Source organism: Harpia harpyja, chromosome 9, assembly GCF_026419915.1.
Source record: "Harpia harpyja isolate bHarHar1 chromosome 9, bHarHar1 primary haplotype, whole genome shotgun sequence".
In the NCBI taxonomy this organism is placed as follows: Eukaryota; Metazoa; Chordata; class Aves; order Accipitriformes; family Accipitridae; genus Harpia; species Harpia harpyja.
Window position 1 is genome coordinate 18,683,599 of NC_068948.1, and position 26,869 is coordinate 18,710,467.

Below are 26,869 nucleotides of genomic sequence, written 5' to 3' on the forward strand. Positions count from 1 at the left end.
TATTTCTAGATTATAATTTTTATGTGTTTTTTCCCTTTAAGACAAGCCTCGTCCTCTCTGAAGTTGGAAAAGAGGAACAAATTGAGGAACAAAGGAATGAAACTCTCAGCTGCTTCTTGCTGGTTCTTACTGAGCGACAAAAGCTGCGTAAAGAATGGACAGCAAGGTGAGAAATTTTTGAAAAATAGTAAGATAATAAAATTAGAAACAAGTATTTCAAATATACTCCTATAAATCCCCTTGGCAGTGGGGACAAGTTGAAGTTTTTTTTAAAAAAAAAAAATCGAATTTTTTACTGTTCAAATAGTATTTTTCCTTGAATGAAATAGTCAATGATTCTGCCTCTGATTTCAGTTACTTTGTGGGGTAGAATGGTCCCTTACTGTGCTTACATAGTGCAGTCTATTGATAATAGCTTGATAAGGTTTTCCTTATATTGCTAACAATATGAGCAGTACTCCTTGCTGGCATGCCATGCTAATAGATACCCTTCTTGTCTGCGTTCTTCATGATCCTCACATTTTCTTGTGGTGTCCTACCAGTGTTAACTGGGTTGCGTTGGGTGAGATTGGCATAAATGTACGTATTGCTAGGGTTCGTATCATGTGACTGTTTCATTATACTTGAGTTCTTAAATTGAACTCATTGCCATGGTAATAAATCAGGTGATGTTAATAATTTTAAAAAGTTGTTTATGTTCTTATTTGAAAAAGTTTATGTTACTGGAATATAGTCTGATGAATGCATTTCAGAAACTACAGATAAATCGTACTTCTAGTTCATTCAGAAATATGTGAATGAAAAAAAGAGAATTTCCTCCATATGCCACCTTGAGTCCTTCTCCTTAGCTGCTAAATGAGTTTGTCACCTTTTTGCACATCTATTTCTAAAAGCTATAGATTTATGCTCATTTAATAATCTCTTTTTTTTCTTATTTATGATATTTACGTAAAATATCTAACAGTCTGTGAAATTTTTCTACCAAGTGTTCAGCTTTCCTTTAAAACCAGGACGTGTCCTATGCTTACAATTAAATACAGGTTTTTGTCAAAAGTTTTTTTTAAATGAGATATTGTTAATCAAAATTAGCACTTAATTGGCATGATTTTTTTACCTTCACTAAATGTTCCAGGGAGTTCTCCTGTGTTTTCTTAGTGTATAATTTTGGAAAGTTCCTGATGAAATTGACTTTTAAAAGTTAATTGTTGATATTGGATCTGACACTTGAGTGGCTTTGCTGTTCCCAATAATTACAGTGTGTGGACTTGAAACATTTTAGAAGCTTTAGATAAAAATTAAACATTATTACATAGTAGCAATTATTATACAAATTTAGAGGCTGTGTTTTATGCATTCTTATGAGTATGGAATGTCTATTTGTATACTAATCAGTTAAGATCTCAGAGTGTAAAAGAGCTTAGTATGGTGGGTCTACAATATTGTTCGTATTATCATGTGGGTTTTGTTTCTTCTTTTTTGAGGAATTTAAGGGATTGAGGGGCGGGGGGGCTTTCCATCACCATGCTTACTAAATAATGCAAACGGTTTGGCTACATTGGAGACAGAGGAAATCACTTAAGGCTTTTCCATGGGACACATGCATCTTTGTTGTGAACCAGAATAGAAAGCTTCCTAGAGATAAGAAAAGGCTAAACAATTCTAATGAGTGGAATATCTTTTTAGTGTTCATTTAGCTTAACAATGATTTCCTAATATACGAAGTCATCAGGAGTCATGGCAATCAGGACTCATTTAAAAGTAATGCGGGTTACCATGTTTCTGGCCTCCGCTTGCTGCTCACAATGTAATTGGAGGCTGGAGCCAGTGTTGCAGCTGTAGACAGAGTCTAGTGTCTGCCACAGAAATACTAAAGTTCTTGGGTGGGGGTGGGGAGAGGCACAAGCAGACAAAGTGCAGGCCTTCTTAAAACTAAACACCTGAAAGAAAATTTCAAGAGCATTGTGCCTTGAAAGTTCTGAAAGAAAGTGTCCTTTGAGTATTAAATATCCATAATCCTTTTTCTTTCCATTTGATGTTTCCCTTTCCAGTGCCCTATCTGAGAGTCTCATCCATATGATCTGCATAAACAGACTGTTACCATACACCTCACTTTACTTCATCAAAGCTTCAGCTAGATGTCTGGAATGAAGCACTGACTGTGGTAGCCATCAAGCATACGGTGGTGAAAGTTATAAAACGTCCGCCGTGGTACTAGCAGGGCTGCCCATGTTTTAGAGATCAGTCTATTGTGTACTTTGGAATTACATGAGAAAAATGTGCTTGGACAGGAAATAATTAGCACTTGTCAAAGGGCAGGCAATAGGTTACAGTATTTTACTTTCAACAGGCTATCAGGGGATCAGCTAGATTAGATAATAGAATTTTTTTTCCTCTGGAAGTTAAATACAGATGACTCTAATTACCTTACATTGTGCATTAGAGAGCACATTATGAACAGTACAACTTCAAGAAATTTAGGTCAGTGAAGGGAGGGCAGCTGGCAAAAACTTTGCTCTGCACTTGGTCTTTGTAGAGTTATGTAGCCATTCTGTTCTTCCATGGGTTTTATTTGTGTCATTGACACCTTAAATAAAAAAAATACATGCTGGGAACTGTTAGTACAAACCGATTCAACTTTTAGAAATTTGGCCTTTCTCAGAGAAAGGCTTATGAACTGTTTTGATATGTATCTACTTGATTAAAGTATGTCCTTGCATTATTTGCTTTAATTTGTACCAGTGTTTCTGCATATTAAGAAACTGAAATTACTCTTTAAGTTTATTTCAGCTCCACAGTCCAAAACGCATGGTAGTGCGCTTAGTGTTATGGCTCACCATTTCACATACTTCTGACTCAAAAGATGTCATCAGTATCTTAAGTATCTGAGCAGGTCTTCTAGGGATTCAAGTTGTTCTCTGTCGAGTGGTAGTGATCCAAAATACTTCAGGTAGGATTCAGTGAATGTCCTCTAAGTGTTAACAGAAATGGTCCAGAGTTTCTAAAGCCCCAGATTTGTTTATGCTGCATGATAGTGCCTGATGGACAGGTTGTTATAGCTGTTAAAGAGCTGCTCTAGCCCTTTGAACTGACCCCTTCTTGACCTCTGCTTATAGAAGGTCACTGTTCAGCTTATAAAGTAAGGGGAACCTTAGGTTCTACTGTAACAAATAGAGGGTAAAGGGAACAGCTGTGAATTTTGGATTAACCATGCAAACCTGTACAGACTTTTTAGGGTCACTGTATGATAATGAAAATTGTTGCCAAATTATATGGAAATTTAACAGCAATAGTGGGAAAGAGAGGGTGGAGTCTAATGCATTGGGTTTGATAAATGAAGTGTGAAGTTACCCATCTGGCTCTAGACAGCCCTCTTTTTCTCTACGAAAGGGAAACATTTAAAAATAACCATGGTACATCTAGAATCAATGACCCATACAGAGAGCTGGAATAGATCAAGATTTAATGGTGGCTGTGGAAGAAATTATCATTTGAAAAGTGAGACAAAGGATGAAAAAGTACAGTTCAATATCTGCACCTGATTCATTTTCAAAAAAGGCCTTAATATTTTTACCCTGTTGATGATGCTATTGACATCTTTTATTTTACTTTTTAACTGGAACCGGGAAAGTTGTTATATCATAAAGAAATGATTTGGCTGAAAAAAAAAAAAAAAAAAGTACTTGAATTTCAAGAGAGAATGTTGCACTTTTCCTCATCAGTAAATGCCCAAGAGAACTGGACTATAGTTCAATAAAAATTGTATCTCTTATTTCTCCTAATAGAACTTGTATCATCTTATAATAATATTGTTTTTAATCCTTGCATGACATGCTGCACTTAATTGCTAGTAGTTTTTTTGCTATATTTTTCATTTATTACCAGACGAATTTGTCATCAATAAATCTACAATAGATTAATTTAAAGGATAATGTTAACTGCATTGAAATTATTAACTGCTAGGAAAAAACATGGTTAGTTAAACCATTACTAAAATAAGTCTTTTTCGTGCGAAAATTTTATTAGTCCAAAATGGTTTTATTATGACACAGGCTCTGATGTCCATTTTGCTATTTCCCTGAGTGAAATTGCACAATTTCTCTTAGGGGAAATTCAGCCATGTAATGGAAAATGTAAAGTTTTGGAGAAAGACATAATGAATTTCAAGTTTGATAGAAAAAATTATTTGATGGTTGTATTTTCATAGTTGTGCTACTTAGCCAAATTCTGAAATCTTAAGTTCTCTCTAAGTCATCATGTAGTGACAAATTGACATAGTGAAAACAGAATAAACATTCGATAAATAATTTGGACCAACATAAATGTAAAATTCCTCTGGTTCATGAGATAAACAGCAGAAAAGTGTTAATTGATTATATCTTGTAAGAATCAATAGCTTAAAACCTTGCCTCATTGAAATAACACAATGAAAAGAAAAAATCTACTTTATGTGGTCATTCTACAACCCCTAACATTTTGTAGATCAGATCACTGTGTATTTTTAGAATTGTTATATTATTCCATCTTTGCACAACGCTTCAAGAAAGAACCTCTTACTCACAGCAAATTGTATAAGTTTCAGGTTTCAAGCCAAACTTGAGCTATAATTTCTTAGCATTTTTTGCCTTTGTCAAACTCCTCCTTAGATCTCACAATTTTGACATAACAGTGTAAAGGTATGTATTTTTTTCTAGCTACAGTGAATGCTTATCATACTACTGAGATAGTCTTACTTCTCAGCAGTAAAATCTGGATTATTATGTGAATATTTATATAGGAATTTAAATTATAAGTACCTAGTGTGACAATTGAGTCCTAATCTGTGATAACGCTGTTTGGTTCTATAATAAGAACAATGAAGAATATGAGAGTGGAATCCTAAAATAGTGTGCACGTTAAATGAGATACAAACAGGAAGATTTTTATATATTTTATTTTCTGCTTTGAAGAAGCTGTTAAATTTTTTCTTATGCCTTACGTCTCTATACCTTGGAATTTTAGATCATATCTAACAAGGTAATTGAGGTAGATTTTACTCTTTTTAGCTCCAGTAGGAGAAAGTGGTGTTGACATAAAGAAGGAACATATTTCCTTCTGTAACAGAAGAAAAGTCCATGGGTTAAGAAGTTAGCATGGGCTTTGGGAAAATTGGAGCAGTTTTTTTCCTTCTGTCACAGACTTTGTGTATTTTTCAGGAACTTGCTAAATGCTAGTTTTTAAATGAAATGTGGTAATACCGGTTGAAAGACTGGTTGACAAATACTGAAATTTTTTACACTCTCACAGGCCTGCCAAGATGATAAATATATGAAATATTGTGAACTCTTCAGAAACTGCTGCAATGGGAGCTATACTAGTTCCAAAGATTTAACAGACAAATTGCAGAGGTATCAAAGTCTGACAGAAAGTGGGGGGAAGTATTTGGGTCGTTTAAAACTTTTGTGGTTGTTTTGTGTAATGTTAGAATGACAGATTTTTTTTTTCATGATGAGGAATCCAGTGTCCATGTTTCTGAAATTAGTAAGGATCTCAGTACACACAGCTGCATGATCTCCAGTGAGTTTTTTGTAACAGTTGTCTTCTCTAGACAATATGTGTGTCAGCTGGAATGGATACTCAGTAAGTTTGCAACAAGCATAGACAAAAATTTTGATTCATCATTTTGGAAATCACAGGGGAAAAAAATGAAAATTATATTTGGTTTCTTTGAGATTCATATTTTGTATGTATGCATGGGTATGTAACCTAAAACAGTTTTTCAGAAAGTAAATGTACATTGTGACTTAGGTGGTAATGCTGAATACTGTATGTTAATTGGGAAGATGCTTTGAGGCAGACTGGAAACCAGCCTTGCAGCTTTTAAATGAATGGAGAAAACACTGCGACTTCAATGAAGTTGTCAGGTCTCCTGCTGTAGTTATGCTTAGACATCAGCTGCCTTGATTGACCTTTGACTTTTCTCCAGTTGCTTATTACCACACTTCTTTTGCTTCTCGTGACCCTTCCTGTTTTCTGCCTCTGTCTTTCACCTGTGTTTCTTGTATTGAGGAGTCTTTGAAGCAGCCAAGCTTGGGATCAATAGGTACGAGTACTCTACAGAACAATGGGAATGCTGCTTGATTAAATGCTGCTGTTTAACCACCACTATTATTTCCTTTGAAACTGTCTTGACCCTTTATCCTTGAAAAGACTTTATGTTTACAAGCTGTGGCTACTTCCAGAAAATGCTGCTTCTTACTTTGTGATGTCACTATATACACAGTAAATACGGTGCAAAAAACCCCCGTTATTTGGTGTAGGGACTTAAAACAAATGGTAGTATAGGGTAGTCTAGTAAAAGTCACAGAACTTCAGCTCTGCATGTGGCTTTTGTGTGTCAGACTCTTTCATTAAGGCACTTCATAGGGATTGTTTACTCTGAGGGTTTACTTTATCATTTTAGTTTAGTTTTAATGCTCCACTTTTGAAAACCATAGAGATGCATCATCCCATACCTGAATAACTACTAAATCAAAATTCTTTGACATTTCCCTTTTTTGATTTCATGCTTTTCTTCTTGTTATGTTAGATGGATTTTTCAAAAGATGATTCAGTGACACTTCCAAAACTGACAACTGACACAAATTTAGTCCTTATTTATAGTGCAAGTAAAGTTTCCAAAACAAAAAGTGATAAAGAATTTTCCCACTCTCAGAGTGCGTTTGATGACTTTTTTTTTATTTCTTTTTTTTAAACTTTATTTCACCTGGACAGGCTTTTAAAGTCAGCATGGGTGACATTTCCTTGTTTATGTAAGCTTTGGTGATTGCAGTACAAGAAAGATAGTAGTGTCTTTCCAGACAATTATTTGCTCACTACCACTGGGAGATCTGAATGCTGGAAATGGAGATTATTGCATTTCCAGGCTGAAGGATACTGGAGGTTGAATAGATCGCAGAGGTGACAAATTTATAATCTGTGGAGACAAAGTGTTAGCCACATCATCAGACAGTTGAACCACAAAGTAGCATTAGCATCAGTTGTCATCATTCCTGCAAGAGAGAATGGTGTCTGCCAGAGGCAGGGGAAAAGGAGAAAAGCTGGGAGAATTCAGTGGGTTGTACAGAGCTCTCTAGCTGCCCATATTAGCGAAAGACCTGATGTTATAAACTAGGGATAAAGTGTGGCTGGTCCTGAGAATGAAAAATTATCATAGATTTATTTTGCTTTATCCACTGAGGTTTCTTTCTTGTGCAATATCAATCCATACTTTCCTTTGCCTTCAGCAAAATGTGATAATGTCAGGGTATGTAACATGTCCATAAAACTACTTGCAAACTTACTATGAACTAAAACTTTGGCTAAAACTAGACATGTAAAATTAAAGGAGTCTAAAGATAGAATTCTCTTTTCTGTAAAATAATAGAAGCCTTATCCAAACAGGATGTTGTTAATGTTGTTAGTACCATTATTGTCACAGCTTTACCTGTCATAAAGCTGAATTAAATAAATCTAATTTGGAAGATCTGTGTTAAATAATCTGTATACATTACCAATACAGAAAAACAAGAGGGTAACATGAAGGGTTTACCTAGCCAAATGGCGTGCATATCATGTCATAGCATGAGGCATGAGTGACCAGATACTTACATAAGTTCGTGACTTAAGTCTTAAATGCTGTCAGCCTTATCTTATTAAAGTTCTTCCACATATATAGAACTTGATGGCTCCAGGGATTGGTAATGAAATACAAAGCCTTTTGTTTTCAGGTCAGCGGTTCAAATATGGTTTAGGTAGATAGTGCCAAAGATTATTCCCATTGGGTATCTGTTTGATGGCCTATGTAAAATGCATTGGTTCTCAAACACTAGTAGGCAGGTGTGTATATCACATAAAGCAACTGTTACAGCTGACACTAATTGGTACCCTTCCTGGCATTTTCGGAGCAGCCAAAAATTAAATGGATGTAGAAACTGAGCAAGATGCTGTCAATGCTGTAAGCAGTCTAGACCATGGTTGTAAGGTAGTGATAAGCCAGTGAATATCATGGCTGGCTGTGGGCAAAAAGAGGATGTCAGTCTGTTGCATTGCTCTACAGTTTGCTTGCACTAAAAGTTATGGTAACGTACACAGATAATCATATGCTGGTGAGAGAGCCATGGTAAATTACTGGACAATGTCAACAGCATTGCACGAGAGGGAAGTGCAGTCAACTGGGAGGTCAAAGAAAGGATTGGAGATATATCAACTAGTCAGAGAAACTAAGATGAACTGGAGAATAGAACTAGATTTACTTGCCTATTTTCACTACTTATGAGATCTTTGGGGCATTTTAACAGTTTAATTTGGCTATATTATTTGTCCTGTTTATTTTGCCTGAATTTTCAATTCTTAGTGTATCATTGCTGTAGAATTATTAAATTATAAACTATGATGATGTTTAAAATAGCTAAAAAAGGAAGTTAGTGTTTTATGCTTAAGATGCTCCGTAAAAACAGAGAACTTGGGAACCTGTTACATAGCATGCATTGTTTTCATATTCTTTGTCTTATGTTGGTAAATGACAGCAGCCCCAAATAGGGGCTTAATAATAGTGCTTAAACCATATATAATAGTAGCAGAAGAGAAGCCTACTATAACTTACTTGAGTAGCTTAGCCAAGCGAGAACACTTCTAGACGTACGCAACACCCCAGCTTACTGGTAATTCACAATACTCCTATTTCCATGTTGCTGTATTCTAGAGATTACCTAGCCTGGGTTGGTGGTGGAGCAGATGAGACTCATGGGTGAGGAGGGTGTTAAAGTAATGTCAGTGGACATCAGTGATATAATTAGAAATTGAGAGAAATAATTAAAACAAAAAGGTATCTTGAGATGTATCAAAAAGATTAACTGAGAAACAGGCTTTCAAAATGCAGGGGTTGTGGGAGAAGCTAAGAAAAGGCTATCGAGTATTAAAGTAAAAGCAGTAATACTAGGGGAAAAGAGTATTCTGCTGGGAAAGGTGAGTTCTGAGAATTTTAAGAGGTACTAATAAGAGGGTGTTCCACTCTTTCTACAAGGGTATGCCTGTGGATGTGTTGGGAGTTAGATTTAGCTCCAGATTATGCTAGAGGGCATTTTTTGTACAAATTTAGACAATAGTCTTAAAATTTTTGCCAGTTGTTTTTAGACAAGTCAACATTTTCTCATTTTTGTTTTCTTATATTTAGTAATGTCAACATTTGGTCTGAGTTCTGGAAAATATTCTTATCAGAATTATTTTTGACCACCTAGTAAAGGTGGATTTGAACAAGTGCTCAGGAGATGTAAGGTAATCAGTGCATCCACTGTACCATAGATGACTTGCTAGCTGTACAGCATGTTTATTGTGAGGCATAGTTTGCTACATACAAAGCCTAATTATTTTATATTAGGCCATCCTGAAAGCATTTTAGGTATTTGTCCTTCTTTTTATATTTGGAGACATGGATAATCCCAAAATCCAGATGTCTGCGTTAGGGATTGAGGGGGAAGTTGGAGGAGGGGAAAGGAGAGGAGGAAAGGGATTTGAGATGTAAGAGGGTGCGATGTTGGAGAAGGCTTTTAACTGTTTTGCTTGCCTGTAGGTGACACTGTTGCATCATTTATCTGTACATTTTCACATATCTTGTCCAGGGACAAAAAAAATAAAAGTTTCATTAAAATAATTTGAGAGAGATTCAAATAAATACATTACACTAACGATTCCTTAAGCCTTGGCTAGAGAGTAGAGTCTTAGATACAGGTAGATGAATTGCATGTTCTCCTTCCCAAAGATGGCAGCAGTTTATAATATTATTTCTGATTAACTAGCTCTCTAGCATTGCATCTTCTGTTCAGTATTCCCTTGACAGGCAAGATGCTAAAAGGATTGCTCTGCATGTTTCTAAAGACTAATGTAATAAACCAAGACGATAATACACTGATGAAAAAAAAAAAAAAAAGAAAATCGTAATTTGCTGCTAAGTTATGGCAATATAAAGTTAAAATGTTTTTCTTTGCTCAAGTCATTTAAATTAATAATGTGTGCCATTAAGTGAAATCTCACAGAGGATTTTTTTCTTCTTTGCCATTAAGTATGCTGGCTACAGAGAAAATGAAATATTCTATGAGGCTTGAGCAATCATCTATCTCTAAGCTACAGTGTGCCTGCTGCCAGATGTTCAGGTGCTGGTGCTGCTGCTTTGACATGTATATCTCTTCCAGGCAAAAAAACAATATATACATCAGTCCAGGTGCAAGGTGGCCTTGCCAGCAAACCTGCCTCCTCCTAGCTGTGACACTCATCCACTCCCCGCCAGAATGTGTACGTTAGAAGGGGATTGTAATTAACCCCTGGAAAGCATAGGTTTCACTAAAGTGATGTGCACAGTAATGATATTGTTAGCTTCCTTAATTTCCAGTTTCACCATCAATTATGCCATGTGTTTCATCCAGTTGGTGCTACCCTCCCAGTGTTAATTATAACCTACAAGACTGTTACAGTTAATTTTATGGCAAGCATATTGTCTCTTCAAGGCTCCACAGCAGCTCATAAATTATCTTGAAGGTAAAATGTAACTTGGGGAACTAGTTATGAAAATTCCATCCATCTCGCTTAGGAGGTGCAGCTGCTACTGTCAGCTGCCTCGCTGCTGCATTGTGAAGGAATTATGGTGGGTCAGGTTTAAGAGGCTAGGCCCAGGCTGTCACTGAGGAGAAAGGCTGTCCTGGCCCTGTCAGACAAGTACCTTCTGCCAATCCCTTGTGGTTTCACTTTGCAGGCAGTAAAAGGCAGGCAGTGCAGGTGGATGGTCCCCAAGCTGTCTCTATTCATTACTTTACAGAAACTTGTTTTAGGTAGGCAGGTACGGAGACCTTTTCACTGTTGTCATAATGTTAGGCATCATCTGCAAAGTGCAAGATAGATAACTCTATAAATAACTCGCTGTTCTGTTGGGCTGGGGTAGTGGAGAGAAGATGATTAGCACCATAGACACACGTGAAATAGCTCGCTGGTTTGTGAAATGACTGTTGGTTTAATTGTAGCAATAGCTTGGTTTGGAGGAGCACATCTGTTCGCTTTTATTTCGCATACACAATACGAGGAGGTGCAATTTCACTGCTAAGTAATTTGTGTTGGAGTTTCACATTAAATAAATTAGCATGGATTTATATTGGAATTATTTATGACATCTGTGTGTGTGTCCCGTTTTTTTTTTTTGCTGAAGGAATTGCAAACACTTGTTTTCTTTAAAAAAGGGGGGGGGAGGAGAAAAATCAAAATAAAGCAGCCCAGTACTCAGAACAATGAGCATTCAGTGCTATTTATATTTTTGTAGCACACTTTTATTATTACTATAATACCTTATTCTGCTCTCTGTAGTAATAATACAAGACTACCATAAAAGTATAATGCCTTATTCTGCTGTCTCTTCCTTTAACATTTTGTATTTCAATAGTGTTAAATGCTGTCAAGCTTTGGGTGTTCCTTTAAGAATGAAACCTAAGTACAAATCAAATTTCCTGAGAGGCTTTTTTTCTTCCACTATTTTACCTTTCAGAAGGACTGCTGTGTTTACAGTGTTGTTTCCTAACCTCATTTACAGCTGGGAGGGCATATGAGAAGGAACACTGAAAGCTGATACTTAACGCATTTCCATAGGCAACCGCCGTGCAGAGGTGAATGTACAGACCCATTGTGAATGAGTAAGTGTTGTGAATTCAATTGAGGAGAAAACGAACAAACACAATAATGAAAACCAGCGAGGATAATGCATCTAAATATATATTGTTCATTTGTTTTGACAGTCTTCATTCAGTTTTAATTATTTTTGATCATTCATTATACAGGGAAGAAACAATTTTTGAAATAATGCTGACTTTGTAAATTGGACCTCTTACATGTTTGCAAAGTGGGGGGAAAAGGCTGATTAGAGAGTGCAAATTAGTACACTTCTAATGTATGTTCACTATTGTTTTTCCCTTGGAATTTACAGTGAATGTTCCTTGTGATACCATTTAGAGGTCCATTCTTTTCCCGGAGTCAACAACACACATTTCAGTCTATTCAGAGAAAAAACTCCTAAGTTTCAACTGACCAGAATCCTCTATTTCTATTTGTTTAGTTTATTCGGAGGGAAACTGCATTAGGCACAGCCTTGGGCAAAGTGAGGTGTAAAAACAGGATTGCCTCAAGAGTAGACCCAGAGGCATTGCTTCTCAGAAGTAGAGTTCCTTCTTGGCTTCATCCTTCCCCCGTCTCTCACAGAAGAGATAGGGGAAAAATTGTTAACTGTTGCTAGCATATACCATTTATTGCGGGGTTGCTTCACCTGGTCATCTACGTCATTATCTCTCATACTGTAGGATGTCAATTACTATACAAAGATTATCCATCAGTATTGCCAAAGCAATTCCTCTATTGTGGGGTACTTCCCAGTTATGATTTTGCATCATAACTGGGAGGTATCTGCAGTTGCTCTAGTATAGTTCTCACTAAATTTTTGATGAATTTGTGTAAGTAGAGAAGGTTGGGGACAGGGAAGAAGTTTGAGAATATTAATGTCCCATACTGGTTTCTAAAGGGATGACTGCTGGGTATCCAAAAATGTAACATTTATTTTGCTTAAAATCATGTGAAAGTATCTGGATTATCATTGTCATCATCATCATCTCTTCACACATTGATTTTACACCACTGCAATATTGCTGAGTTCAAAAGAGTTACTCTTGATTTAAGTTAGTGTAACTGAGAAGAGAATCAGGGCACAGGTCCTGGTAAATATCCTTCACATTTTCTTGTGATGGAATCTCAGACTCTTTTTTTGACACCACTGCAGAAAGACGCATCCGACTGGAAGAGTCTTTATGGTTTGTAATTTGGCACGTAAAATGGTCATTACTAAAGTAATTCTCTTTTAAATATAAGAAATCTTTTTTGTGCAATTAAATAAGAAAACCTTTTTTCAGAATAAAGTGCCTTTGTTTCTTGGCTCTTGGCCAACTTCAATAGAAAAAACTGCATTTGGAAAGCAATTGAACTATGTAGTATTGCAAACTTGGTTTTTAGGAAGATGAATTAAAGTAGCTGTAAAATAATGGGAGGGAGGACAACTTAAGAGTTAGATCCAGACCACTCAGTTGTCACAGGCAGACACATTTAAAAAAATGTAGCTGTTTCTTGCTTAACATGACTCAATATGTTCTTTTATATCTTCAACCCAAGAAGAAAATGAATTTTCAAAATAGCCTTAGTGTTAGATAGTCATTAAATTCCAAAACATCTGGGAAAAAAAAAGGGGGGGGTTATGGCTTTAGAGTCTTATTTATGACACACAGAATTTAGACTTTGTTGTTGTAAAAGAAGTAATTTAAAGGAACACAAACTCAAATGAAATATGTTTGCCAATTAAGTGCACTATCAGCCAAATGAATTTCTAAGAACAAAAATAATTTTGTAGCCCAAATATATGTAAATATCAAAGGGATTTAAATCAGTGGTAGGTTGTGCAGAGATCAGTGTTGAAGCTTGGTGCTTCAAAATGTATAAAGAAGAGAAATCATAATTTTTAATATTGTTGTAATAGGAAAAATTATTTTTTTGAGTTTTCTGCTTGTTAATAGTTACTTATAAGTTCCTGTAACATGGGAATAGCTCTGTGCATGTTGAATCTTGTGAAATCAATGGACCGCTGCATGCAGTTGACCATTTGCTCATTCAGTTTGCTCATGAAAACAAGTTATCAATACTGCTTATATCTCTTATTGTAGTCTAATATAGCACATTTCGATGTGAAATAATTTCTTTCTTTTATTCCACAATATTCCTATACCTTGCTCTTTTGTTAGTCTGAGATGGAAGATCCCTGTTCTTCACTACCATTTTAGGCCCTTCTGATCTATTTGCTCTCTATGTGTAAGATAGCCATTTTATAATTCGCCTTGGGTGAGAAGTTTAAAATTTTTTGAGTAGGATTGTTAGGCTACCAAAATACTATGCAAATTTAATTGTGTAATTAAAGTTGCGTGATGAAGCAGCATGATGATATCTATTTGCTTCCTGGCTCAACAGAAGCATTAAACAATAATTTCAAGAATATATATAGTCTCATTGAAGGAATATAGCTTGCAACAAATTAAATAGAATCACTTATGTGTTTGAATTTTCACATGTTCGAACCAAGCTACTTTAAGTATATGTCTGACTTCTAGCATGAATTTAGGTCCTCTTGTCATTAGTCCTTCGGTTTAACTGTGCACACAGAAGTACTCTGTTGAAAAGACATATTCTTGGTTTGATGGATTTGGGCTATATTTAGGGATTTCTCTTGCTCCATGATGTCCTTCTGTAAAAGGAAATCCTCTTGGTCTTTCTTCAGAGTGTTTTAAAACAAACAAATCAACCAACCAAAACAAACAAAAAAAAGCCCTTGAACTTTATAAAGTATCTACATTTATGAAATACCTAACTTTTCTTTTTTCTCACTAGAACCTATAAGCAGATGCATTAGCATGCTGACATAGTTGCTGATCTTGAAAAGTGCTGACTGACCTTTTCTGTGCACTCTGAATTGCTAACTGATATGGAAAATACTAATTCTTCAATTTTTACTAATTTTTATTTTTATCCTACAAAAGAAACTGTAAGAAAACAACATACTGTCAAATATCAAAAGAAAAAAGGTTTCATTTTTATGTTTAAGTGTACAACTTTTTAAAATGTATCAATTATTATGAGGTACAATTGATGATGAATACAGAAAAATAATTTTGTTTGCCTGCTCAGGTTTTTTTGCTCAAAGCCTGACCTTTATTTAAGCATATTATTTTTCCGTGTCACACGAAAAAAAACCCTACAAGATTTATTGGCATTTATATGGAAAAAATGAAAGGATTTTCATGTTTTGTAAGAAACTTAATACACTCTCACAGATGGCCCAGCTCAGGTGTGATTTTAATTATGAGATAAAACAAAGCCCAACACAGTAGGAAGTAGTCTTAATAAACGGCCTGAAGCTTTTGTCTTCATGTGTCAAAAAGCCTTTTTATTGCGTGATGAAAAATTTTTTTTACTAGCTGTTTCTAAAAATGCTTGAAAAAAATACAAGGGCTTCCAAAGTTCAAGTGAATTATTTTGGTCAAGTAAAAAATAAGAAATATTTTTTCCATTTCCTTTTTCTTCCCAATAAGTTTAGACTTCTGCTGGCAAATGATAGAAAAAATGCATTAATAATAATTAGACCTGCGATGACACAAATGCTTTATTTATAAATAAGTAATTTTCTAATTAGATGTTGTCCTTGTTTGTTGCTGTATCACATTGCTTAGTAGTAACAAAAACTGAGAATTTGTTAAGCCTGGCTTAAACTTCACCATCAGAAACTAATATTAATTTAAACCCCGCTATGGTATTCAGCCTTCATTATTAAAACACAAATAGTATGATCCTGTTGTTAAATATTACTAATATATTATAATAATGTTGTACTGTCTTTTCCTTAGTGGGGAATTATGAGGACCTCATGTTAGGACCTCAGTGTCCTGACATAGTTAATTATCCATAGATAATGGTTTTCAGCAGTAGCTGTTCCGAACATCACAACCTCACTGTTAAGGGCTTAATAAATATTTGCAGACTCAGGTGCAGAGCATCTACGTACTCCTCAACAGAAGCAAACAGCTGTGGTTTCTTTCCTGTGCTATACATCACATACAATGTCTCATTTGTTGTGGCAAACCTAATGGTGCAAATGGCAAGCTTTATGTCCTATGTTATACTGCGGTAATATGTTTGTTGCAGGTATGCTAACTTATCTTTCATGAGTCATTTGTCTTTTCTAATACAAAAATATCTTAGCTGAAACTTCTGGCGTTCATTACTTGAATGCTGTGTATATTGATAAAATTATTTAAAACTTCATTTTAGAGTGTATAACCACTATCACTACTGATGCTGGAAGGTGGAAAACTATAACCAGATGGTTCACAATTGAGTTCTGTATCCACGAGCTTACTTTTAGGGGACAGTTATTTGTAATAATTATTGCAATTATAGGACAGTGAAGAGTGTGAACATAATGACCTTTTATGAGTAATAAATGTTAGGGATTTTTTTTTTCTGTGTGGTTGAATACATCTCATGGGAGGAAGTACCTATAAACTTCAGGTAGCTGTGCATCACCTTAAATTGTGGCTTGGAATATTGGGTGATTCTTATATAACATCCCATCCTTAATTGCTGTTGAATAATGGAGTGAAAGGAGGAAATGCTAGGTTTATGTATGTGGAACTAAGCCACATTCAGAATTAGGCATTCTAGCAGTGGTATAACTTTTATGGTGCTTGATGATTAGTAGTCATTAAGCTTCTCTGTCTAACCAGTCACAATAGTAGTAATATTTGAAATGTTACTTAACAAATTTTTAGCATTCAGTCCAAAACAAACAAACAAACAAAAAAATTAACTTCTTCATATTTTTCCCATAGATTTCAATGCTTTTAACAAAGGCCTCAAGGGGAAGTATTTTTTTTTTTCCAGAACTTTTCCATTCTCTGCTTCCCCTTTGCCCTGCCATCCATGCATCCTTGGTCCTAATCCTTTTCCACTTTTTGATTTTAAGGATTATATTGTATTAATGCATCTCTCTTCTAGTCATATTTGTCATGTATTATGAGAAGGTATAATAGAAATAGTAATTTATAATAAATTAATAATGATGTATTTTAAGCGCTTGATCATGTGCTGACTGTAGGAGCATTTTGAACACTAGTGGATGGTCCATATTCTATAGAATTTATAGTCCAGTTTAGGTGGGAAAATGATCCTTGTCTGTTTTGTCCTGTGTGCATCATCCACTGTGATTCTCAGCTTATGTAATGCCAAATGCCCTACCAATATTTATCTTTTCTATGATTTCTAGGAAATCAGTTATTGATGAGTAAGGGTAGCAATCATAGTTGCCTTGACTTGCATGGATTGCCATGAAGCATGCATCCTCAGCACTGATTGGCCTGGTCTCTGAAATACTTCTGACTGGTTTCTGGTTGTCAAACACACAAGTTCTATTATACTCACCATTGAGCAAACTGTGTAGCAGCTGTAGGAAGCTTTGTATATCAGTGTTAGTATTACCGTGAGCATTAGGTTTCAACTGAAGTTACGATTATGATCTTGCTTATTCAGATACCACTTACGGCTTTGGTACAAGCCTTGAGGAAGGAGTTTTCATTCTGATGCACATCCTATGTGCAATAGATCATGCCTTTCTACTTGTTAATCCAGTTCTGCTGATTGACTCAAAGGGGAACAAAAGCTGGCAATGCTGGTCTGCTTTACTCTCACAGATGCTGCATTCTCCTTCCGCACTGGATGTGAATAGTGCTGATGGCTAACACGTCACTAACATGACCTGGCTATCTGGCCAAGAAGTCATTAATGTCAGATAAAAAATCAAAGTAAACAAGGAGTGCTGGTTTTAAGTGGTAATAGACTGTCAGTCCTAAGTGTTATATCTCCCCATCAAACAGAAGACACAATGGCAGTGCTTGCTTCCCCTTAATTTTTAATGGTACAAACTAAAAAGTTACTTGAAAAACACACACACATGACTCTAGGATTAAAATTCAGCATTAGATTAATTTAACTCCAATTATATACCTTTTTAAATGAGTGCACTTTAAAATGCTGCTGGTAACCATTCTGTTGGTAACCTATGCCTCTTTGAGTCATTAACAAAATGTAACTGATCTTCATCTACTTTTTTGGGGTGGGGGGGTTAATCTTCAATATAATCAAGGCAAGAAGCTTTTGGCTCATGGAAGTAAATGTTTTCGATCCTTTGTTGTCAGATCCCACAATTTTCTCTACAGCAGACTTAGATGAAACAGAAAACTGATATACTGAGCCACTGGAATTGCAGTCTTGTAATTTAGAAATACCCATTTTATCCCTTATAATTTCTTCACTAAGATTCTTCAGTCTGAATCTGATATAAGTAGGAGCCAAGACAAACAGTTCAGACCAGTTTGGATTTCACTAGAATGTAAAGCCAAAGAGTTCTTGGCTTTGTTTCATGTGTCTTACAAGGATAGAAAGTGCATTTAAATTGTAGTACTCACCGTAGCTGCATATTTCTGTAACATCTGCAAGCTCTTATTTTCAACATTATAAAGATGTGAAAATACTTGTGCAGTAGACTCTCTTAATTTACCAGCTGAAGAGCTTGATGGAAGGTCCTTTAACTTACTAGAAACAGTGTACACAAAAAGCTATTTCCAGTCCTTCAAGCAGGAGCTAGAATGCAATGATACCAGTGATGCCATACGTGTGCTTCTATAAAGGAAAGGGCAGGTGTGCATCTGTTCCGTGTGGGCCGTTGCCCTTAGACTGCTGACATGTATTAAGTGTTTTGATCCTTCAAAACGTTTGTGAATGCACAGCTAACTTGCTGTGGTTTTAAAGAGCAAGTGCTGCAGCAGATAGTATTTGCAGGACGGAGCCATAAAATTGCTTTTGCAATGTAGTTGTTTACTTGTTCTAGAGCTATTTGCCAAATACCTAGAATAGCTTATAGTGAGTGTTCCAGTTGCATAGCACAAAAATGGAAAACTTCTTTTGCTCCAGGAGTCTTAGTCATAGAACTATAGAAACTATCAAAATAGGCTCTTCCCCTCATTTTAGTATGTTATTGCTCTACCACCCAACCTGCATGTGCATGCATACCTAATTTCTTGGTATGTATACTGCACTGATACAGAATGAGTCCTCCTAGTAAGCAGAGTTTGCCAGAATATCATTCAGAATTTGTGTTGTCTTGCCCTGTCCTCCTGCATTATAAACAACTTGAGATGCAGAGCAGTGGTATAATTGCTCTGTACCTCCAGAAAGGGCTGTTTAGTATAGCTTAGACTATTTATTCTACCTTATATAGCACTTTGAAATTCCTAGATGAAATTGCCATGCAATATATATGACAATGAAAAAGAAAGAAGCCTCATGTTTGCAAAATCCATGCTGAGAAAGCAGTGTGGCAAAAAAATTGTACTACTGAGTTCTTCACAGTTGAAAGTTGTGAAAAGGTTTTGAATGTTGATGTTACCTGTTGCTGAATACCTTTGAAATAGATGTATGTAATCTATAGAAAAATGCCGTGACAGTGTGTAGAGAATGTGTCCCCCACCAGAGTGTGTATATAAGGATGGGACCCTTCTCTTGTGTAATTAGTTTTGAATCAAAATAGATGAAATAACAATCAGTAACATCTAGTTTAAATGCATGTCACAAAAATACACATTGCATATTTTTCTCTGTCAAAGGCTGTAGTACTTATTTCTTTATGCAGCAGATTATTATCTAGTTTTCTTTCTGTTGCTTCTCATAAAGAAAATGTTTGCTATGAATTTCAACTCCTGATCGCTGAGTGGAGTTCAAAGACCAAAATGCTACTGACTTTCAGTACTTTAAAAATCTGCAGCAGTCCTTTATCCAAATAAATGACAGAGAGGACGGAAGTTTTAGCCTCAGTAGAAAGATACCTTGTGTGGAAGAAATTGCAAACCAGATATCTCATGAGATAGCTTAAAAACAGATAATTTTTTGAGAAAGCCATTAATACCAGTTATTAAAGCAGCTGGCCTAAAATACACATTTCTAGAGTCAGGATGAAGATGACATTTGAATTTGTAGTCCATCAAAACCTGAAGTTTTCACAATGTCACTGCCTAATGACTCTTAGCTTTTTAAAATTGTCATTGGCATGCTTGCTACACTCCCATATTTAAAGGTAATATTGCCCATAAAATTGTATTCTTTCTTCTCTGTTTAAGGTTACCTCTGAGGAAAGCAGCTAATCAATAAACAAACAGTTAGGGCCACAAAAATGATCAGAGGGATGGAACACCTCTCCTATGAAGACAGGCTGAGACAGTTGGGGCTGTTCAGCCTGGAGAAGAGAAGGCTCTGGGGACACCTTACTGCAGCCTTCCAGTACCTAAAGAGGGCCCATGAGAAAGATGGGGACAGCCTTTTTAACAAGGCCTGTTGCAATAGGACAAGGGATATGGTTTTAAACTAAAAGAGGGTGGATTTAGACTAGATTCAGGGAAGAAATTTTTTACGATGAGGATGGTGAAACACTGGCACAGGTTTCCCAGAGAGGTGGTAGATGCCCCATCCCTGGAAATGTTCAAGGTCAGGTTGGACGGGGCTGTGAGCAACCTGATGTAGTTGAAGATGTCCTTGCTCATTGCAGGGGGCGTGGACTAGATGACCTTTAAAGGTCCCTTCCAACCCAAATGATTCTATGATTCTATGATTTAATGGACTAGAGCAAATAACTGCATTCTGGATAACTAAATTTGAAAATGGTTTCACCAAAATATCTCCAAATGAAAAAAAAAAAAGAAAAAAAAAAGAAAAAAAGTTTTGAAAGAATATAGATATTGTCTTGTATTGTCTTTTTAGTTTAGAGCACTCTAATTCTATACAGAAGTAATCAAATGGATTATAAATTAAAGAATTGATAAAGAACCTTTTACTTACTGTACACATTTCACTCTGGGGATAGATAACCTTAAGATGACCTTTCCACATCTGGGGTCAAGTGCTAACAAAAGTTGTCTTATTCTTAGACTTCAGCTGGGCTGGCATTTCTGACAGACGTGTAAACAGATGCAAGCATTGTTGCTAATGACAGGTGATTATAAGTGGCATGGGTGCCAAGGTAATTAAACCATGCCTTGACAGGAACATTTGGTGAAATGGTATTTCAGCATTAGAAAAATTGTTGCAACACATTTTTCCCTGCTAGGCTATAGACCTGGATATCATTCATTTTGATTCTTTGGCCGTAGAGCTCCAAAATCTGCTCACTGCTTTAAGTATAGAAGTATTCAGTGTAGGGCAATGGGCAGAATAGCTAGTTGAATAGAGCCTGTACATATGAGTGGGGTTTTGGAGCTTTGAATTGAAGCATCTGCTTCTAAGAAGGCTCATAGCATATAAATACAGTATAAAAATCCAGCATGGAGGGATTGAAGATGTATTATCTTACTTTATGACAAGATAACGGTTATTGTGCTGGATTTATTAATGGTTGAATTATTGTGCTGTTCTTTGTCATATATTTCTTATTGGACAACTTAACTGCTTTTACTGCTGCAAATTGTAGTTTCTAAATCTATTTAAGATTTTTTTTGTGTGAATGTACTTCACAATGAAATACAGATCATTCTCAAAGTGAGAATAATGGTTGCTTTAGAAATAATGTACTTAATATTAGAACTTTTATGAACTTCAGGCAGTATATTCTCAGATCTTCATGGAGCAATTTCATAGTTTAAGATGATTTTACGTTTGCCGTTCAGATTTCTTTTGCTGATAGTGAATAATGCTGAAGTTCCTTATTGATCTCGGAATTCCTAGCGACTCCTTATTTAAAATTAATCACTCACATATTGCATGAGAGCTGTGGAAAAATATGGTTTAATCCTATAAATTAATCAAAATCGATTTCATAAAATGTGAGATATCTAGTTTAAGAATATTTTTCTGTTACTCTGTGTGAAATTCATTATAATGCTAGGATGGAAGCTAACTGTTCACACTATTAAAGTTCCTTTGGTATTTGCCTCAGCCTTGAAGCTATGAGTGTTTAATATAATAATCTCAGCTAAAATTCTGAACTTGCACCAAATTTGTATGGCAAAAATTTGTATGGTCCAAGGAAGCTAGCTTGAATACATCTGATGAAGTCAAGTGTGGTGGTGGTAAGTGGTGTGCCTGTCAAACACAGCAGAGATGACCTAACAAAGTGTAGTAATGCCTCTATGGAAAAAATAAATTAGAGGATCACTTGTAAGGATTATAAAGCTGAAAAGTGGGAGGATAACTTTGGCATTTTTGCATTTAGAATTTCTACTTACAGGAGCGTTTCAGAGCTTTTAAAAAGCTAGGGTGTTCTCCCTTGTCTTCAGCATATCAGAGGGTATGCATATTAAGCATCCTGTTACTGTTTGCAGCTTCTAAGTTAAGAAACTGTAGAAGAAAGAAAAGGATTTGGATGCCTATAGTTAAGAGAGGTGTAATATTTGTAAAGCCTATCAGAAATAACATCAGTATTATAGTTGGGTCCAGTATTAATTGTGTATGTTTATACACCTAGTACAGTATATAACTTTTTCTAAGGGTTTTAATGTTATGTGCAAGTAACCTTGGAGCTGCCAGTTTGTTTTATTTCTGATGTTGCCTGCTAGTCCCTGAAGCAGATAAACTATGGATTTTTTTTGGTCTTCCATTTGCTAGACTTTCGTTATATTGTGGTTACAGTCACAATGTCAGCACATAAAATGTTAAACATCACTGGTCTGAAAGAATCCTCCATTGTCTTCTACTTCTGGTGCCTGGGGATTCTTTCTAGTCTTGCAGTGGTGGTTCTGTCAGTGTAATATGTCATGAAGCATTTCTCAGTAATGACAGACATTGAATATGAGTGACAGGAACTCTGACCGAGTGAAATGGGTTCAATTACCAGAGATGTAGGGTTACCTGAGATAAAACCAAATGGTCCAATTGTGCTCGGTTTTGACCCTTTGACTCCCAACTACCCAGCAGCAAAGACAAATGGCTGAATAACCATCCCCTAACCCTCCTTTTCTGTGATAAACTTGTTTGGATTTCCTTGTCTGAATAAAAATCTAAGTGTGGCATGTTTCTAAAAGGAAATATGATAGGAAAACAATGGGTACTGGTGCTAGTCATTTTCTTCTCTTACCGACACAAACCAGAAAGCTGTCACTCTATCTTGGAATGTATCTAGGACATAGTGTCCAGAAATGAATACAAGATAAATGATTGCTCTCTTAACCTTACCTTTCTTCTGCTGCAGCGGTTATGTTGCTCCTGTTCACCTGTAGCCAACCTGACGCCAGAATAAATGAGAGAACCTGCCATGAAAAGTATCTTCTTGGGGTTTTTTTTGTGTTGGAGGGGTTTTGTTGGGGGGTGGGGGCAGGGGTTGCTAGTCAGTACTGAGTGCCGTTTTACACTTGTTCTAGTCCAGTGCCTACAGCTCTCAGATAGAGTTATAGTAAGCTCCCTAATTAAACTGTCGCTGTCTGCCCTCACTTGACTGCCTTTACAAAGTCATTTAACTAGCAGACATTCCTGACTATTAAAGCTAGGAGCAGCATGTCTCCAGTACTGGAGATAAAATGAATGAAATTTGTTAATCTCCACTGACACTTGATCCTAGATGTTGAACTAATGCTGTTGCACCTGAACTTTTTCTTCGTTGTAATTACTTCTCATGTTATTATTTCATATAATAAATTGGAGGAAAATTTCAACAGGTATTAAATTATTCAAGTTGATTTATGAAGGCTGAGTGAATATGACATTCATCTTGTGCATTCTTCAAAAGCGCATTTCAGTGGATGTTCAGAGCTGGATTCAAGGATTGTGCTAGTAGAATACTGTAGTAAGATGATGTATTTCCTTCAACTGAAAGGAATGCCATTTTAAGTCTATACCCTTTTAATAGTGAAGGTAAATGTTACCTTTGTGATTTTTATCCACTCTTAATTTAAACAATCATTTGAATGAAAATTTAATACATTTTTAAATAGCACATCAAAAGAATTGCATGCTATTGGTAAAACTAAGAGGGCTCAAATTAGAGTATAACTCAGTTCTGTTTGAAGGAGCAAACATTTTAAAAAGAGATTTGTAGTTTATTTTCCATCTCCTGTATTTGTTCTGTGTTCTTTTTCTGTGATTCATAGATTCATAGAGTTTAAGGCCAGAAGGGACCATTAGATCATCTAGTTCGACCTCCTGTATATCATAAGGCATTACATTTCACTTGGCTGTCCCTGTATTGAGTCCAGTGATTTGTCTTTGGGTTTAAATGCATCCTTCAGAATGGTGTCCATTGGTCTAAGGACAATGGGAAGTGGAGAATCTACTGTTTCTGTGGAATTTAATTCAATTGTTAATCAACCTCACAATTTAAAAATTCTGTTTTCTCTTTGAATGCTTAGCTTCAGCAATCTTTAAGTCTCTAGTCCTTACTATAATTTTTTCTGCTAGACAGGAAAAAAAAAAAACATTAGCGTCCAGTACTTTCTGTCTACAGAAGTACATATAAACAGCAGTCATTTTACTTCTCTCTCTTGTTTCTGAACAGCTTGGCAGACTGAGATCTGTAAGGGTATTTACCTCACGTAGTAAGGTTACATGCAGAGCTGCTGTCTTGGGTTCAAGAAGCTGTATACATGAAATGTGATGTTAGGTCAAGGCTCTGCACCTCGTTCTGTTGTGTACTTTTAGGTCTGTACTCCCAGTATTGTGAAGTTTCTATGGGATGTTAGTGTTTATCATCGAAAAGTGAACAGCAAGCCAAAAAAACCAAAAATCTTCCTGCTCTTTAGGAACTCTTGGATAACTAATTATACCTTTCATGTTAAAAGCTTATACTTAACAGGTGATGATTTATAATGCTTTTGATTCCCAGTGAACTTTTAAAAGTACATCACCATCTTCATCACTAGGTTGTGCTCCTTATTTCCAGGTCTGAGGGGTGTGTTTTGAACATTTCCAACTTTTCTGTATAGTGTACTAATAAGGATATAAATACTAGGAGGCCCAATTGACCCTAGGAGCTATACTTCAGCATAATTTTTCTTGCAGGGTTCGAAGGAAGATGTTTTCTTAAAACACCTAAACACTCTCTCTCTTCCACCCCAGAGATACTTTCTTTAACTTCTGCTAAAAGCAAGTAATAATGTCACTGCAGCCTGACACTGCAAGTTGTTGAACTAAATCAATGGATGCAATTTCCAAACGCAGGACATTTGGGTGATGATATATCTGGTTAATCATAGCTGGTTAAAGATCATTTATTTTCTGTGAAAAGGGTTTTTAAAAAAAGCTCAGGCTGGGTTCCTTTCCAGGTAGATTGGTAGTAGAAGTATTATTACGTTGTTTCTAAGTGATACCTGAAAGCTGTAGTATAAACTTCCTTAAATAAAAGAATATTTTTAAGCTTGGTTTTAATGGCTTCTTGCACGTGCTGGATGAAACAGTACTGTGATTAATTTTTGGAGGTAGTGGATAACCGTGAATTAGCTGATTCACATCTTTTCTTTGTAGACTGGTAGTGTATCTGATGCAGTTAATTTTGCTTTATAAAATTGTTTTTCTGTTCACAAATACTATTCCTACCACATATAAATAGGGTTCTAGAGAACTCTAGAGAACTTCTGCTGATTGCTAGGTGTTATCTGCCCTCTGGTTTTAGGGTTTGTCCTTTACAGCTAACAGCAGCCAACAAAAATACTGTCTGTTTTCTTTTTTAGTAGAACTTTGGTCATATAGGATTGGATTTCTTGAAATAGATGGGTCATGACCAATTTGAATTCTGTTCGTGCCAGAAAAAGCTTGGATATGGCTCTTCCGTTATATTTTTTCCAAGAGAGATTAATACTGAATTTAAGAGTGACTCAGCAAAAAGCAATGTGCCTTTCTACACAATATGTAGTAGAAGAGACCTACATCTCCAGGAAGGTCTCAAAATCTTTCACCTTGTCATAATAGTTTCTTAATTCCTCACATTTTTTAATGCCTATGAATTTGCATCCCCAGTGCAACTTTTGTGTTCTTGTTGTGGCCACCGAAGCAGTGGTCTTCCAGTTGAATGATGTGGGGCTGCAAAAGTAAAGGGGAGTAAGTTTAGTAGGGTGTATTCAGAAATTCGTACTGTTTATTATTCAAAGAAATAAACTATCAGTTTGTTTTGTCTAGTTGGTGCAAAGTCTGTCTTATGTTGTGTAGAATTTACTCTGTTTTAAGCAGACATTGTAGGCAGATCTTTAGGGCAATTCACAAAAATAGAACGCTCTGCAAATTAGTGTGCGCAGCACCGAAATACCGGACAGCAGTGGCAACAGCCAGAGACAGATGAAGGAGAAAATACATGCATCCTTATTTACAAATCTAAAGAAAATATGTATCTGCATAACCAATAATCTAAACTTCTATGTAGTAAGCAATCTTTTCTAAAAACAAGAAATATTTAACTAGCATTTGAGTATGGAAGAAAGTAAACAGTTATCTGCCAGTCATAAGTTTAAATTTATTTCCTTAATGTTACTTCTATGTTGTGGTAATATTCCTACCACATCCTTCCTCTGCCTTCCCTTTCCTATTTTGACCTTTTACTCATATCATTATAATCTGTCATTGTAATCTACAAGAATAAATTCTTTGCAAACTGGTTCTTTGGTTCAGATACATGCATTTTTACCCTCAAATTCCACAGCATTCAACATTTGACAGAATCCATATGGATGTATAGTGGACTCCAGTCCCGTGCTGTTCTACCACTGCAGCTATCTGCTGACAATGCATTCCACAGCTCCCGGGATGAAACTTTGCAGTAAGCCAGCCATTGCATCCCACTTGGAGCACTGTTTCCACACTGCCCGCCCCCCCCCCCCCCCCCCCAAGCCTGATGGGCCAAAATTAACAGCACAACAGTTAATCAATGAATAATACACAGTTCCATGCTTCGGTAGCATTTTATTCTAAGGCAAACTTTTTCACCCCCTCAGGTCCTGAGTCGTGCTCTATGCCATGAGACATTTGGAAAAAAAAAAAAACTGCTATTTTGGTATTCAGAAGATTTAAGACGATTATGTGGCTTGAATTTTTTTACTCTGTTACCTAAAGAGCAGTGGGTGTGGAGTTAAAACTATGTAGCACTGTGTTTTGAAAAAAAAAAAAAAAAGTGGATGTTTCCAATGGTATATTCTCAAGACATAAATATGGGCTAGCAAAATCATCCTTCAGTTGCTTACATGTCAATTATACTTTTGGAAGGGTAGTTTGCATA

The 26,869-nt window shown here is 36.0% G+C and overlaps 1 protein-coding gene across 4 annotated transcripts in view; it reads left to right on the top strand.

Annotated features, from left to right (window-relative positions):
* The window catches only part of FTO (FTO alpha-ketoglutarate dependent dioxygenase), a 261,683-nt gene that overhangs the window by 117,945 nt on the left and 116,869 nt on the right, over window positions 1-26,869 (top strand). For 3 of the 4 annotated variants that reach the window (XM_052797305.1, XM_052797307.1, XM_052797306.1), the window contains one exon: window positions 42-166. In XM_052797305.1, coding sequence (XP_052653265.1) covers window positions 42-166 — 125 coding nt within the window. Of the gene's footprint in view, window positions 1-41; window positions 167-11,542; window positions 11,688-26,869 lie in introns of all 4 variants that reach the window. The other variant, XR_008236694.1, reaches the window with a different exon arrangement.